Source organism: Panthera leo, chromosome B4 (genome assembly GCF_018350215.1).
Source record: "Panthera leo isolate Ple1 chromosome B4, P.leo_Ple1_pat1.1, whole genome shotgun sequence".
NCBI classification, from domain to species: domain Eukaryota; kingdom Metazoa; phylum Chordata; class Mammalia; order Carnivora; family Felidae; genus Panthera; species Panthera leo.
The window spans coordinates 59,667,807-59,683,508 of NC_056685.1; the positions used below are offsets into that span (position 1 = coordinate 59,667,807).

Consider the following 15,702-nt stretch of genomic DNA (forward strand, 5'->3'; position numbering starts at 1 on the left):
CTAGGGATTAAGGATAGAAGAAAGATGAAATCAAATGTCTCCAGTTGGACATCTCTCTGAGATGGCAGATGAGATCCAGTCGTAAACTTCCACAGCAAAGCAGACCCACCTGTGCCAGATGCAATTAAAGTGCTGCTGGTAGCAACTGCTTCACAGAAAAGTACTCTTTCTCACCTTCAGAGGTGAATGAAGAACTTGTATCTCAGAATATAGAAGGAAACAAATCTACGAAGTCTAACTAAAAGCTTGATGGGCGCAAACAGCAAACTTCACCATGGATTCATTACCTATATTTTCTGTGCTGCTCCATAAACTTTCATACTCTATCACTCATACTCTCTCTCTCTCCCACTCAGCCCTGCCCAGAAGCATCAGAAGCATCACCAAACAGCATGTAGCTGAAAGGAGATAAGCTGAAAGAGATGTAATTCAATTGCACAATTCGAAGTTTGATGCAATGCCCTTTTAATCGAAACAACGTACATTTTTAGCCTACAAATATCTTTTATTCAAAAGGTTTCCCTTTATCTGATTGAATTTTAACCTCACGGCACAGAGGTGACGTATGTAGGGCAAGCATCCTCATCCCATTAGTCAGGTGGGAAATGGAGTCTCAGGAAGGCTATCTTACATGTCCAAGGCCGTACAGGTTAACCGTGGTGCTAGAAACAGAACTCCCTTGGCTGAAGAAGTCACATAGAATCTCATAAAAAAAGACCTTGAGAAAGAGAAAGGCAACTCCTGACATCCGACAGCTGGCCTGGTGTGATCGGGCAGGCTCAGTGCTGCCAAGGGCACCCTGACTCTCACAGCCAGGCCACGGTGTCCTCCTGCGAACGTGAACGATTTCACAGAACACCAACATCAGACAAGGCCGCTCCATGCCCGGGATGGATCGCGTCAAAACAACACTGCTCCATAATCATATCTGAATACTGACAACATGTCAATGTTGTCCAAGCCATAAAAATGATTCGATATCCCTTTCCCCTAGCTAAAATGAGTGTTTCTTCTTTAGCACTCACACCGTTAGCCTGGCTCTCATCGACCCTCCCTATAGATAAAAATGTATTAAGATACTTCCTCCTCCTGCCAGCATTCTTACCCACAGTGAGCCCCACTTCTTTAAATCCTCCCCAAGTCATCTTGTACAAGCCCAATTCCTACCATAGGTTCTTTCTAGCACCCTCTGAGAGGCCCCACAGTTCCCTTGGATGTAAATGCAATGTGCAATTAACCCCATTTAAGAACTGGTGTGTTCCTGGCAGTCATTGGCAAGAGACCATCGACCAGCTTATAGTAAGAACCAAAGACTCAGCTTTTAAACATGGTTATGGATGGTGTTTTCTAAATCATGGGGAAAGAAGAACCCAACAATCCTGGGCCAGCTTTTGAAAACCAAGGAGAAAAGAATCCACACAGGGGGAGAAAATTGAATTATAAATAAATGATCCAACCCATTTAATAAGCCTACTTCTATGTTTAAGGACATTTTGACACAAATTAAAGTACTCGTTGGGCCAAAGACCTGATACTTCAGTTTCACTTCTGTTGTAAACCTGATAGTCAGATGGAGAAAGAAGTCAAACAGGATTGACTCAGGTCCAGAAATTCCGATTTGATTCACCTTCCTCATATCAGTATCCTCATAAAACATAAAGCTGAGGGCCAGTGCAAAGACAGTAGTCATTTTGATTAAACGTTTCAACTCATTCTGTCAAAAGGTGGAATTTTGAATGCTGTAGTAATCATTCTTAGCAATTCCAAAAGAGATTGCCAAATTCCTAAGAAAATTAAATTATACACTGTGTCTATTTTACATCCAAATATCTAGCTAAATTGCTGAAAATACATATAGGTATATAGATACACCTTTCTAGCCAGCCCATCAACCAGGTTTTGTCTGCATCACACCAAATTGTCCTGAATTTCAGAACTTTCTATTGAATTAAGTCCTACTGTCCTCGTAACATCATCTTCTTTACAACGGTGATGAAAAAGCAGGCTGAATAATAATAAATATCTTAATGAAAATTGGCTTTTAAATAAGATTGAGATGTTTTTTGAATGGGATGCTTCATAATATCAGAAAAATCAGTCATATAGTTGTTTGATGCCTCAATTTCTCCCCGTAAATAGAACCCAAGTTATTTTTAATCAGAAAAGATTGTCCCATTGTGCCCTTTTACTATCATCATACCATAATTCAATTTGTCTTTCCTAATTTCTATGCACTTATGAAAAGTAAACCCAGACCCACCATACCTCCCAGATGCCCATGGCCATCAGTGCTCCATCATAAATGGCCTCCAAGTTGCCAGAAATCTCCCTAAATACCTATTACCAGACATCTATTTATAATGTCAGTGCATCATCTTTTACTTATTATCTGTGATTCATAGCCTCTAGTCAGAGAATCTCTCAGAATCCCTAGTCTTCAAATTTTCTATTAACTTTTCAATTTGTTCATATAAAATATGCACAATATTTTTGGAATTTGTTGGGGAAAAAACAATTCCACTCACCACAGTTTTTCCTTCATTTTGAGCATCTCGATAATCAGGATTAAGCTAAAAAAAAAAAAAAAACAGTTTTGAATTGCTATTAACAGCACATTAACAAGACCAATGATCTTCAATTCATTATTGTATCCTTAACTAAACTCAATATTAAAAAAAGCCTAAGAAAGAAACCATCACTAAATATTACAATTTAAAACATTACCTTCAAGTTCTAGCTGCAGGAGACATGAGCTAAAATGCCAAGTTTATGGCTTTTGTTTATATTAGCACAGTTGACATCTTTGCATAAGTGAGAGCTGACGATCTCACACCCTCTGAGGAAGCCTTCAAAAGAGATCATTTTGCCCACCACAAAATCTCCCACTAACCAACAACTCTGTTTTTTAAATTAGACCAAAGGAAAGTCTTAACAATGATCCGAGATCGTGCTCCACGTGCTCTATACATAAGAAAATCAAGCAAAAGAAGAGCCATATACCAGATATATATGTTGGATATGAGGGCTATTGAATGAGTATTGTGGGGTTTAGGGGTCATTCCAGTGAGGTTGATGAGTTTTAGAAATGCTGAGTGTTAATCCACATATTTCCGGCTGGCTGGAATCCATACCTCCTGACTCCCACCTGATGACACAGTCCCAAAAGGATGTCTGCATTGTACTGAAATAACCAGCTCATAATTTGTAAAACAACAGACTTGTAAGGTGTTTTTATTTAAATAATGAGTTGTTCACTCGATTTTAACCACTTCAATATGAATATGTTAGTGTATATAACATGTAACCACATAAAGTCTCCATTTAAGGGGCTCAGTCACTTAAGTGGCCGACTCCTGGTCTCAGCTCAGGTCATGATCTCACGGATCATGGGTTCGAGACCCGCGTCGGGCTCTGTGCTGGTGGCAGGGAGCCTGCTTGAGATTCTCTCTCTCTGTCTCTCTCTCTCTGCCTCCCACCCAGTTCTCTCTCTCTCTCTCTCTCTCAAAATAAATAAATTTTAAAAACTTAAAAAAAAATAAAGTCACCATTTAAAATGTAAGATCAAGAGTCTTTCTCAGAATGACACTTGGCTAGTGGCTCTGAGGAATGTCCTCTGTACTTAGTACCAAATATCAGTGAAGGTGCTGAAAAAGATCAAGAAGAAAGCAAAGCAAAGCAAAAAATCTCAATCCCATCAAAAACGAAGACTGAAAAACAACCTAAACCCAAATCTACCATGAATTGCCAGTAATTACAAAACAGTCGATGCTGGAGGAGAAGCAGATACCTCTCCAGTTTTTATCTCCTGGCATTCTTCAACCTCGCTTCAAGCTAACAGCCTTGTGAACACAAGTAAGATACATGCTGTGGTTCCCACTGTTTGTCCATCCACTCAGAGACCCCAAGTGTTTGCCCACCAAAAACCTACATAGAAGTGTCTACCGCTGAGGAGCCATTGTTAGACTGAGCGGAGACTGGTCTCCCCAGACTCCCATCCACTGTCCCACTACCTCTGTCTTTCCATGACCATCTAGATGCAACAAAGCTCAGAAAACAAATGGGCAGAAAGTCAAGGGAACAGATGATAGCAGAGGGCTTTCTGAGAAGCACTGCCCGAAGAAAGAGAAGAGAAAGGACTGTGGCTTTGTATGTGGGAATCACACTGCCTAACACTGTAGAAATAGCAGAGAATAGGAGAGAGAAGCAAGTGCAGGAGAAACCAGGGACACAGAGTCGCCATCTGCTGGGCCTGAGACCCGCACTGCAGTGTGTCCTTCAGTCGGTCCTTCAGCTGAAGACTGAAAAAGGATTGAGAATTTTCAAAAATAGAATAGGGGCACCTGGGTGATGCAGTCGGTTGAGCATCCGACTTCGGCTCAGGTCATGATCTCACAGCTGTGCCGACAGCTCAGAGCCTGGAGCCTGCTTCAGATTCTTCATCTCCCTCTCTCTCTGCCCCTCCCCAGCTCGTGCTCTCTCTCCCCGCCTCCTTCTCTCTCTGTCTCTCAAAAATGAATAAAAATTTAAAAAGATATTTTTTTAATAAAATGAAAAGGGGCACCTGAATGGTCCAGTTGGTTAAGCATCCCACTCTTGGTTTCAGCTCAGGTCATAATCTCACAGTTCGTGAGTTCAAGCCCCACATTGAGCTCCAGGCTGACAGCACAGAGCCTGCTTGGGATCCTCTCTCTCTCTCTCTCTCTCTCTCTCTGCCCCTCCCCACTCATGCATGCTCTCTCTCTCTCTCTCAAAAATAAATAAACTTAAAATAAAATAAAATTAAAATTAAAGCAAAAATAAAATAAATAAAAAATAGAATAAAAAGACCATCTACTCAATCCATCTGGCTCTGCACAGAGTCCACTTGCTGAGGATAAAAAGGAAGGAAGGAAAAAAAACAACAACATGGGACTGATTAAAAAGCATGTTAGAAGGGGAAATTCTTTTTACAGAGCCTTTCTGAATATTTTCTATGGTATAATGCAAAATAAATTTTCAGGAAATGGTTTGGCATATTCAAGAAAGCATAAGTAAACATTTCCTCTATGTAAAGACAACAAACTACACAACAAGCTAAAATATAACACAGAATTAATTACATAAATAATAATATTAAATATAAAGAATTATAAAAAGAAATTAAGAAAGATTTCACTAAAAATGAAAAGTGAATACAAAATTAAACTCCATGTTGACAGCAATAAAAATGCTATAGTAAATGAGGGATAAAAAAAAATAAACAGGCATCTCTCAATACAGAGGAAAGATATAAAGAATTAAAAATTAGGAAAAAGAAAATAGCCATGGAGGACCAGAGAAGGGCATATCAATTAACAGATAACCAGCGTCCTGAAAAGGGAAAGAGAAAATTAACAGAATACACAAGCAATAATCAAAGATAATACAAAATAAAGTTTTGCTCGGCTGACAAACTGTGTATATAGAGGTTACCATACCCCACGAAAATCAACTAAAACACCTGACACATTCATTTGAGGACAATGAGCAGGGGAGACAAAACATAAAACAACAGTAGGGACATAAAAGATGGCCAGAAATTAGGTTTAGACAAAAATACTTACCATATAATAGGAGAATGGATAAATAAACGGTGGAATATTCAAACAATGGAGTACTACTCAGCAATAAACGTGATGAGCTACAGATATAACAACAAGGATGGATCTCAAAAATATATATGCAATGGGATACTGCTCAGCTATAAAAAGGAATGAAATCCTGTCATTTGCAACGATAGGGATGGGCCTTGACAACATTGAAATAAGTCACAGAAAGTAAATACCATAAGATCTCACTTACATGTGGAATCTAAAACCAACTGAGTTCATACATAGAGAACAGATTGGTGGGTTGCCAGAGGTGGGACATGGGGACTGGGTGAAATGGGTGAAGGCTGTCAAAAGGTACAAAAGCCACTTACAAGAAAGTAAGTCGTGAGGATATAATGCCTACCATGGCGACTATAGTTAACAAGACTGTATTACATATTTGAAAGTTGCCAAGAGAATAGATCTTAAAAGCTCTCATCCAAGAAAAAAAAATTTTTATAATTACGTATGGTGATGGATGTTTTCTAGACTTAACTGTGGTAATCATTTCACGATGTATACATATACCAATCATTGTGTTGTACATGTAAACTAATATAAGTGATGTCAATTATATATTCTTAAAAATGTTGTAAGTATGTTGTAAGTACTCATATGACTCCATTTATATGAAATCTAAGATCAGATAAAACTAAACTGTGGTTAAACAAATCAGGAAGTGTGGGGAGAGGGCCCAAGGGAGAGGAATGGATAGAAAGCAGAAGCCAGCCAAGAGTCACATGACCGCAGTCTCTCAAGTTTTAGAACTAACAGTGGGAGGCAGGGGAGGGGGTAAGAAAATGGGAATCCAGTTACAAGTTGCCTGTTAGTGCTAGGCCAGCAGTTGGGGAGATTTGAGGCTGAACTTTCTTCTTCTATGGAGACACATTTCTCAGGCTCCTTAAATTCCCTTGAATTACAAATAAAAGAATTAATCCCAAAATGGGATTATTCTTGCTTTTGGAATCCAAGAGTGAAAGGTAGAAAGCCAAAAAGATAGTGAATTAACTGGTCCCCTGTCTACTGATTAATCAAACACAAAAAGACACACTTCTACTTGGTGGTGATGGCAGTTCCAGCATAGTGCCCGGGAGGGGTTTATCCGGCTGTTTTAGCCAAGTATCACTGTTTTGTATTTTTTAATTTGTTTTCAATTTGAAGAATTCAGATTTTTTTTCAAATTAAAAAACTGTGCATACTAAAATGCACATACTAAGTTACTTCCAAAAGATATGCAACATGTTTAAACATGGATATATCTTGTGATCAAAGTTTTTATTCATTAAGCATTGCAGTAGTTCACCACAGACACTGTGACGGAAATTCATACTGGAACCATGATGTAGCCTAACTAAAATGTGTACAGGAACGGGAAGTAACATACCTAAGTGAAACACACAATCACATATGCCCTCTGAAATACAAGTTATATTCTATCACAAAGACTTTCTGAAATTCAGTCTTCACATTTTTCATCCACTTTGGGTCACCCAGTTATAATCCCTAAGGGAAGTCTGGGAACTAAATTTCAGACTCTGCTCTGTGAAGACACACCCATGAGCTTTATAGAAAAGGTCACTCACCCAACCTTTCCACCTTGGAATTCAGGGTCCTCATAGGTAAAATGAGAAAAGTCTATGACCAAAGCCTAATCATACTAATTATATGTCATTAAATTTTATAACTCGAGTCTGTGGCAACAATACTAAAGATAGTGATAGATCAGTTAGATCTTGCCTCATCTTTGTGTCCCTCCAATAACTAATATGGAGTTATTGCTTCAGTAAATTCATTAAAGGATAATAATAATGAGGAGAAAGAGGAGGAAGCAGAGGGGAAGAAAGAGAAAAAGGAGGAGAAGCCACCCAAATATATCTATGACTATATAAATTTATCAGTATTAACTGAAGACCAAATAAATATATGCTTTAATGGATGTTTTAGTTATACTGATGCTTTCCTTCTCTAAATGAAATAATAGCAGTAATTATTAAAGTAATTAGACTAAGGATGAACCAAAAAAATATTATTTCTAATAGAAAGAAGAAGAAAAAAGACATGGTCATGTGAAGATTCCTGAATCTTTTAGGAGGTTAAAGGAAATATTTCCTTATGTTAAAAAATAAATTATAAATCTGGCATTGGAGAGAGAGAGATCTAATATGCTATTCAATCGTTTGTTCAATAAATATTAATAGAATATCTATAATGGGCAAAACATTGTGGCATATGGTATTTTAGCAAAGACAAAAAGAATGTGGTCCCTGACCACAAGACCTTACAATCTAAGAGGGAAAATAAGACATAAATACAGCTAGCTGTAATATAAAATAGAATGTGACAAGAGATATAAGATAAGAATGAATAATTTATAAATAATATAGGTCAGAAGAAGGAGGGATCCGTGGTGGGCAAATTTATTGAAGAATTATTCATGGAGAAGGGAGCATCTGAGATAAGCCTTGAAGGATGGGTAGAAATTTAACTTGCAGAGAAGGAAAGGAGTGAAGAATACAGGAAATGCAGGGAAGATAACGCCACATGGGTAAAAAATAAGACTTGTTCAGAGAAGACCGATAAATGTCACTTATGGAATACTTTTTATATCCTTTTAAAGGTTAATTCATTTCCCCTTATAATCATCATAGTAGAATGGATTCTTCACCCCCACTTTACAGATGAGCCCCCTGGGGCACATCAAGTGAAGTCCTCTGTGCAAAGTCACACCACTGGTGAGTGGCAGGGTCACTGGGAGCAGAGGTCTGACGATTCCAAAGCTACATCCTTTATTTACTATAGCATGTTACTTCTCTCCTGCTTCCATAACGAGGAGGGATGGGATCCAAGCCAGCCCAGACCAATGGGGCCACTAAACCATAGGCTAATGGGTTCACATCTTCAGAAAGATTTTGCATATCACTGGGGAAATGTTTGCTGAAACAATGCATTAAAAATCCTCATTGGCCATGCTTAGTAGGAGATGGAGACAAAGGATGGAAGAGGGAAAGTAACCAAGTGCGGTGGTTCAAGTGAGAGGCAGCAAAGCCCTGACAGAAATAATCATGCTGAAATGGAAAGGAAAAAGCAGACTCAGAAGATTTTACAGAGACAGAGTCAGTAGAATCTGAATGTGTAAACTGAGAGAGAAAAATATGTTTGTCATCACTTTCAAGTTTCTAACACTTAACTAAGAAAACTGCACTGTTTTATGGGGAAACAATTCAATCTTGGATACAGTTATTGAGTTTCAATGGCAGTGGGACAACTGAGATCAAATCCATGGCCCACTAAAGCCAAGGGAGTGAGTGACAGAGAGAGGATATGAAGAACAAAAACACCCAGTACTAAACCTTTGAAGGGAGCTCTCTTTTAAATGGCCAAAGAGGCTAGAAAGAAGTCAAGCAAAGCATGACACAAGTCAGAATAGAAAAGTGGCAGAGAAAGAGAGAGAGACACAGAACTATCATAAACACATGGGCAGTGAAAGCCACGATGGTACCACAATCAAGTGAAAGACAACCACAACTTTCCATGGAACACAACACCAACTGGACACAACACTTCTAATACACGTTCATTTTCTTAAAACAAAAAGGTTACTTGTTTTATGATGAAATGTGTTTTGATCAACTTTTATTATATGTAACATTAAAATCATCACTTGTGTATTTTTAAATAATTATCTATCTTCTTCTTTCCAATGACTGGCTTTTCAGAGACAACCTATAATTCTGACTGACAAGTCTAGAAAAGAAAAGAAGGGAAAAATAATCTTTATTGGATGCTAACATATGCCAGGCATGATTTACATTTCGACATATAACAGTTATGTGTGTGTGTATAGGGTCTCGTATATATATTCTTCTACTGTCCTTATTTATATATATGCCTACACACACAAACATACAAACCAGGCCCTTTTCATAAACTGTGGCTGATACAGTTGATGGCAAACTAAACATAGGGATATTTAAAACTATAGCCCTGAGATTCATAAGGTTCTATGATGATGGACAGGTTCTAGAGTACTAAGTTTTTAACTAATTAATTAAATCCAAAGTCAGTTGTATAGTCAGGAAATAAGTGTTTACTGCCATCTGGTGGAAGTCTGGCCTATCTACAAACAAGTAAGCTAGTTGTCTTTGAAAGGGCAATTACAAAATCTTTAACAAATATAATTATTTGCACTACCCAGTCTATCTTGTTTTGGAAAGGATCATTGTTGCTTTAATAATATCCAAAGAAAGAAAATGGAGAAGCAGCAGATCAGAAATTGTGATACTTGATTTATAATTGCTCCCTTGACTATGGAGGAACTATTTACTGAGGCTCTCATATCATCCCATTCAAAATATGATAAAATTACCTTCTCCCCCATTGATATGGTTGTGAACTCTCCTGTACCAATAAGGAGATATTGGGGTTTATTGATACAAGTAAAGGATCTAGGGAAAATGTCAATGAGTGTGCTTATAATTGTGCTGTGCATTAAATGCAAATGCAAACATACATGGCTGTTCACCTTCCTTCCCCTCATGTTACCTTATTTCTTGTTTGGCCCCATGGAAACTGACATCACAGGAAGACCTAACAATACGGTACTGTAAATGTACTGTAACACAGTATCTGACAAAGCCACAATTGGCTTCATTATCTAATTCACAATTAAATACTTTGTTCCACATTTTGTCCATGAGTTTCTAGCATTGGCTATTTCTCAAAAATAAATTTTGAATTACCCAAAACAAAATAGCGCTATATTTGTATTGCTATTCTTTTTGATTTATTTTTTTTAAGTTTATTTATTTTTTGACAGAGACAGAATGCAAGCATGAGCTGGGGAGGGGCAGAGAGAGAGGGAGACACAGAATCTGAAGCAGGCTCCAGGCTCCAAGCTGTCAGCACAAGGCCTGACGCTGGGCTCGAACTCACAAGCTGTGAGATCATGACCTGGGCCAAAGTCGGACGCTTAACCAACTAAGCCACACAGGCACCCTTATTGCTATTCTTAAACAGCTTGCAGTTTATGTGCTTTGTCTCCATAATTAAACTACAGAAGCCTCAGCATATGAAATGGTCTAATTTCCTTTGGATAGTGTCCCCTTCATTTCTATACAAGCAATCGCCTTACTGACATTTTTCTGAAAAACTTGGCCACCCTGGAAGTTAAAACAGAATATCATGTTTAGGAAGTATATGTTTAAGTAAAATTTTGAGGTTTTTCTTTTTTTTTCTTCATTTGTGCTTAGATTTAAGGTTGCAGCCCTTTAAACTCCCTGTGAGATTTAACATGGTCATCTATGGATATCAATAATTTTAACATTACACAAAATCAGTTGTCTCAGATGCGTACGCAGAGGAGATGTCCCAGTGACTGAATTCATATCATTCTCCTCTACACTGTAAACACACAATGATAAGGACCAACGGTTAATAACCTTTGTTTTCTTCACAACATCAAAATAGTGCTTCCACCCAGTAGGCAGTCCATAAATGCCTGTGTAATGTTGGTAAGACATAGGTCAAGGCTTCTCACCATTGGCACTATTGGCATTTGGGGCCAGATAATTCTTTGTGGTGGGGGCCATCCTAGGCATTACAAGATGTTTCCCTGCATCCCCAGCCTCTACCCACTAGATGCCAGTAGCTCCCTCTCACCAGTTCTGACAATAAAAATGTCTCCAGACATTGCCAAATATGCCCTGGGGGACAGGATCACCACTGGTGAGAACCACTGGTATAGATGAAGCAGTGCAAGTCTAGCATTGAGCCCAAAGACCATCATTATCTTGTTTTTTGTTTTTTTGTTTTTTTGTTTTTTAACTTTGGACAAAGTAAATCGCCTCTCAGAGCCTGGGTCCCTTCTTCTGTAAAGTGAAATGATTGGATGCAGACCTTCAATCTCTCTCTCTCTGATTGATCCTTTAGGTTATCTAGTGTTTACTAAATATAAATTAAATATTAGACTCTGTTCTAGGTTCAAGGCATCCCGTGGTGAGCCCCTAAACTTCACCCCCTTCAGTCATCTGACTTACAAAGAAATACCAGTTCTGGAAAAAAATTACAATCAATAATAGTAGGAGTAGTGATAGTAATAATAAACAATGCTACTCCACATTTTTTGTCCCCTCCTTCTCAATGGAAGGAAAGGGACTTAATACTTATTGAATACATTTTATGTGCAAAGTGCTAAACATTCCATATCTTCTTTAATCCCAAAATAATCCCATGAAATATATACAATCATCTTTTTTACACACAAGGCAACCAATGTTCAGAGAGGTCAAATATTTGCTTAAAGTCAGAGAGACTGTGAGCAGTATACATGGGATTTTTTTCCCCCACTACACTAGGCTGTCTTTGCCACACTGGCCAATATAAACACCATATACTCAAAGGCAATTCAAGAATTACATAATCCAATTTGCCAGAAATGCCTCAAGCACATTAAAAAGTAATATTTCAAATTATCAGTATGTGTGTTGAGAATGGAAAGGATGAGAGAAAAGGGCCTTTTCCCTGCCAAATTCTGCTCCTGTAATAGGAACTTCCCTTTAATGTAAAAACAGTTCTCTTCTCATCTAATTTTTTTTAAATAGACCTTTAGAAACCTGTCTAGTAGGACTTGCTTTCCCTTTATTACTGCTTCTCCTGCATGGCCATGATACGAAAACTCAGTTCACCTTTCCTTCCGCGTCCTGGCTCCCTTGTCATTCCTCTCCCCAAACCCCCCACCCCGGATTCCGGTCTCCATCGAAAATGCTCTCAACCACAGATGACTGTGTTCTTGCCAAATGCTGTAAATACATTTTGTTCCTGACCTTTTCGGTAGCACTCCCTCCTTCTTGAAAGCCTATCTTCCCTTGCTTGACATTGTGATTCAGCCTATTTGACCTTCCAGTTGCTTCCTTGACTTCTCAGGCTCCCAATCTGCTGTCCATCCTTTAAAAACTGGCATTCCCCACAGTTCCGCCTTCAAACATCTCCTCACTCTCCTCATACTCCCTGATGATCACACCCAGGCTGACGATGACTACATCTACTTCTCCAGGCGCACCAGTCCCCAAACTTCCAGAAGATGTGAACACTGTCCCTATCAGGCATTTTCACCTGTATACTTCACAGCACTTCCAATTAGACATAGTCAAAAGTGAATGGATTATTTTCCTCATCAACACTGCACCCCTTCCCATGTTCCCTAAATTGGTGAATGACATCGCCAGTTCTCCAAAGCCAGAATCCTACTCCTTAACCCCTAACATTCCATGGATTACCATTTTTTCCATTGCTTCCAATGTCCTAAAAATGTCTTCTCCTCTTCGCCTTCTTGCCATTACCAATGTCACCCCCTTGGTTCAAATCCTCAAAATACCCTGATGGTATCAGATCTTTCTCTCCTATCTGGGCTCCCTGCCTCTCAGGCAATCCCTTCCAGCTGCTTTACAAAGGCTCCAGAGTAGGACGCCTGGGGGGCTCAGTCAGTTAAGCATCCCACTTGGGCTCAGGTCATGATCTCATGGTTCTCAAGTTTGAGCTCCGTGTCTGGCTCTCTGCTGTCAGCCCAGAGCCCGCTTTGTATCCTCTGTCTCCCCCTCTCTCTGCCCTCCCCTCCCCTCGCACTCTGTCTCTCTCTCAAAAATAAATAAACATTACAATTTTTTAAAAACGCTCCAGAGTAGTTCTATCCACTGGAACTTTCCCTGTGATGATGGAAAATGCTCTGTATTTGTGCTACCCAATATCATGTGCTTATTGAGCCCCTTGAAATGTGGCTAGTGTAACTGACAAACTGGCTTTTTAATTTTAATAGTACTTATTTTAATTTAAATAGCCAACATGTGGCTAGTGACTACCGCATTGGACAATGCAACTCTAGAGTGGTCATCTTTAAACACAAATTTATTTAGAACACTGCTCTTTACTTTTAAAATAAAACCAATTCTCCTTAACTTAATATATATGGCCTGAAAAAAATCAGCTTCCTACATTTCTGCCCACCCCCCCACCTTCTAGCACCACGTCCAAACTCACACATATCCTGTGTGTGATACACATATGTATTATCCATATAAAACTAGTTTGTAGAATACCACACACCTCCTTGCCTGTGCAAAAGCTGTCCTCACTGCCTGCACACTCTCCTTGCCCACCTGCCTTACTCATCCACCAGGCAGCTCCTCCTCTAGCCTCTTCACCATTCCTTGTACCTCCTCGGCACCTTAGTGCTTCCCTACCAGCACGTCACTATTCCTATTGCTACAATACACTTATTGCACTGTACTCAGAGCTCCCTGAGGGCGGAAATTGAGTTTTCTAGTGACATCACTGGTGTCTACCAAATGTTTGCAAATAGGTGTCCAGCCCCAGCCTCTAAGGTAACTACTTAAATCGTTATTCCTATTACTAATTACATCAAATCCAAACCTTTCAATCAAAATCTTCAAGCAAAGGGATCTGTCACTCAATAATTCCTTTCAGAACCCCTCTCCTTGAGCCAAGCCTCCCTTTTTACATTGTCTGCCGATGATGTGGAACATTCCACAACCCTGTCTGTGCCTCCTTGATTGTCCTTCTGCTTCTCTACCAACCTGTGTCTATTACTTTCTTGGAGAACCAGGGAAAAGTTTGCCCCAAACAAGAGCCTCCTTTGGCTTACCTCACAACTCCACCTGACTGACATGATCCTGCCTCTGACCATCCTGTGGCCATTTATTGTACACTGTGTTCCAAACTAGAAGGTCAATTCTTTGAGGGCAGAGATTTTCTCCTCTGCTTCCTTTCCTATCTGCAGCATTCTCTACCATGCTATGCATTTATCAGGCACTTAAAAAGTATATGTTAAAGACGGTATGACATCTTAAAGAGGATGTCTGTTGCTGCTATGAATTCCAAAAATAATTATTCCCAACTCCTGCATTTTCAACATCCTATTATGTGTATCTTATTGTTTAAGTAGTATCTAGATATTAAAGATGAAACTGAAAGAGCAAAATAAATAAAAGCCATAGAGCCCTTTCTCTCCTATAAGTAAGGGTCTAATTAAACAAAATAAATAAGGCTAGGAAGTTACAAATCCACATGCTAGGAACTCCTTACCATACCTCAATGACATGAATAATGATTTGAAATTAAAGACCTGGGCATTTTTAAAAAGCAAAATGATAAAAAGGGTAAGCATTGTTTTTTCTTCTTTTTTTAAACATTTATTTACTTATTTATTTATTTATTTATTTATTTATTTATTTATTTATTTTTGACAGTGAGAAAGAGTGCAAGTGATGGGGTGGGTAAGAGACAGAGGGAAAGAGAGAGAGAGAGAGAGACAGAGAGAGACAGAATCTGAGGCAGACTCCAGGCTCTGAGCTGTCAGCACAGAGCCCAACGCGGGGCTCGAACTCACAAACCATGAGATCATGACCTGAGCCAAAGTCGGATGCTTAACCAACTGAGCCACCCAGCTGCCCCAACATTGTTTTTTAACTGTTGTCAGAGGCTATATCCATCTGTTGTGGAATTAGAACTGGAAGTCAATGTTTTTATCAAGTCATAGTGACTATAATAAATGTGCTTTTGCCACACCTGAAGACACTTTCACACCGTATGACAAGTGTGCTGAGATGTGACTGTACCAGGACCTTTCTGACCTGAGCTGACATATGAAATATAAAACCCCAACCTATGGATGCCAATATTCTAAAGCTAAGATTTTCTTTTGAGTTAGAATACTACACAGAAGCACCCATTCTGTTAAAATCAGTAGACAATAAATTCCTACTTTTCAATTTTCAGATAAGTATTTAATGCTTAATTCTCCTTCTCTCACCTTCTCCTAAAAAAAAAAAAAAAAAAAAAAAAAGTGCTATCTCAAGTATTAAAGGTCAAAGCAGAGATCCTACAAGTACACCAGAATCTTTAATGGACAGTATAGTATCTGGCATTTAAAGTCATATCCTCTAAAGATAGAATGAAAAGAGTCTTTCAAATTATTTTCAAGGAATGAGCTGCTTTCTATTTTTCAATTTTTAATGGACTACTTTATGTATTGAGGTCTTAGATCTTTATTAAAGTTAATAAACAATTTAATTTTCAATAA

At 38.7% G+C, this 15,702-nt stretch overlaps 1 protein-coding gene across 2 annotated transcripts in view; it reads right to left on the minus strand.

Moving 5' to 3' along the window:
• ITPR2 (inositol 1,4,5-trisphosphate receptor type 2) overlaps window positions 1–15,702 on the minus strand; it is a 485,618-nt gene that overhangs the window by 357,824 nt on the left and 112,092 nt on the right. For both annotated transcript variants that reach the window (XM_042946117.1, XM_042946116.1), the window contains exon 10: window positions 2,526–2,570. In XM_042946117.1, the coding sequence (XP_042802051.1) occupies window positions 2,526–2,570 (45 nt within the window). The remainder of the gene's footprint in view (window positions 1–2,525; window positions 2,571–15,702) is intronic.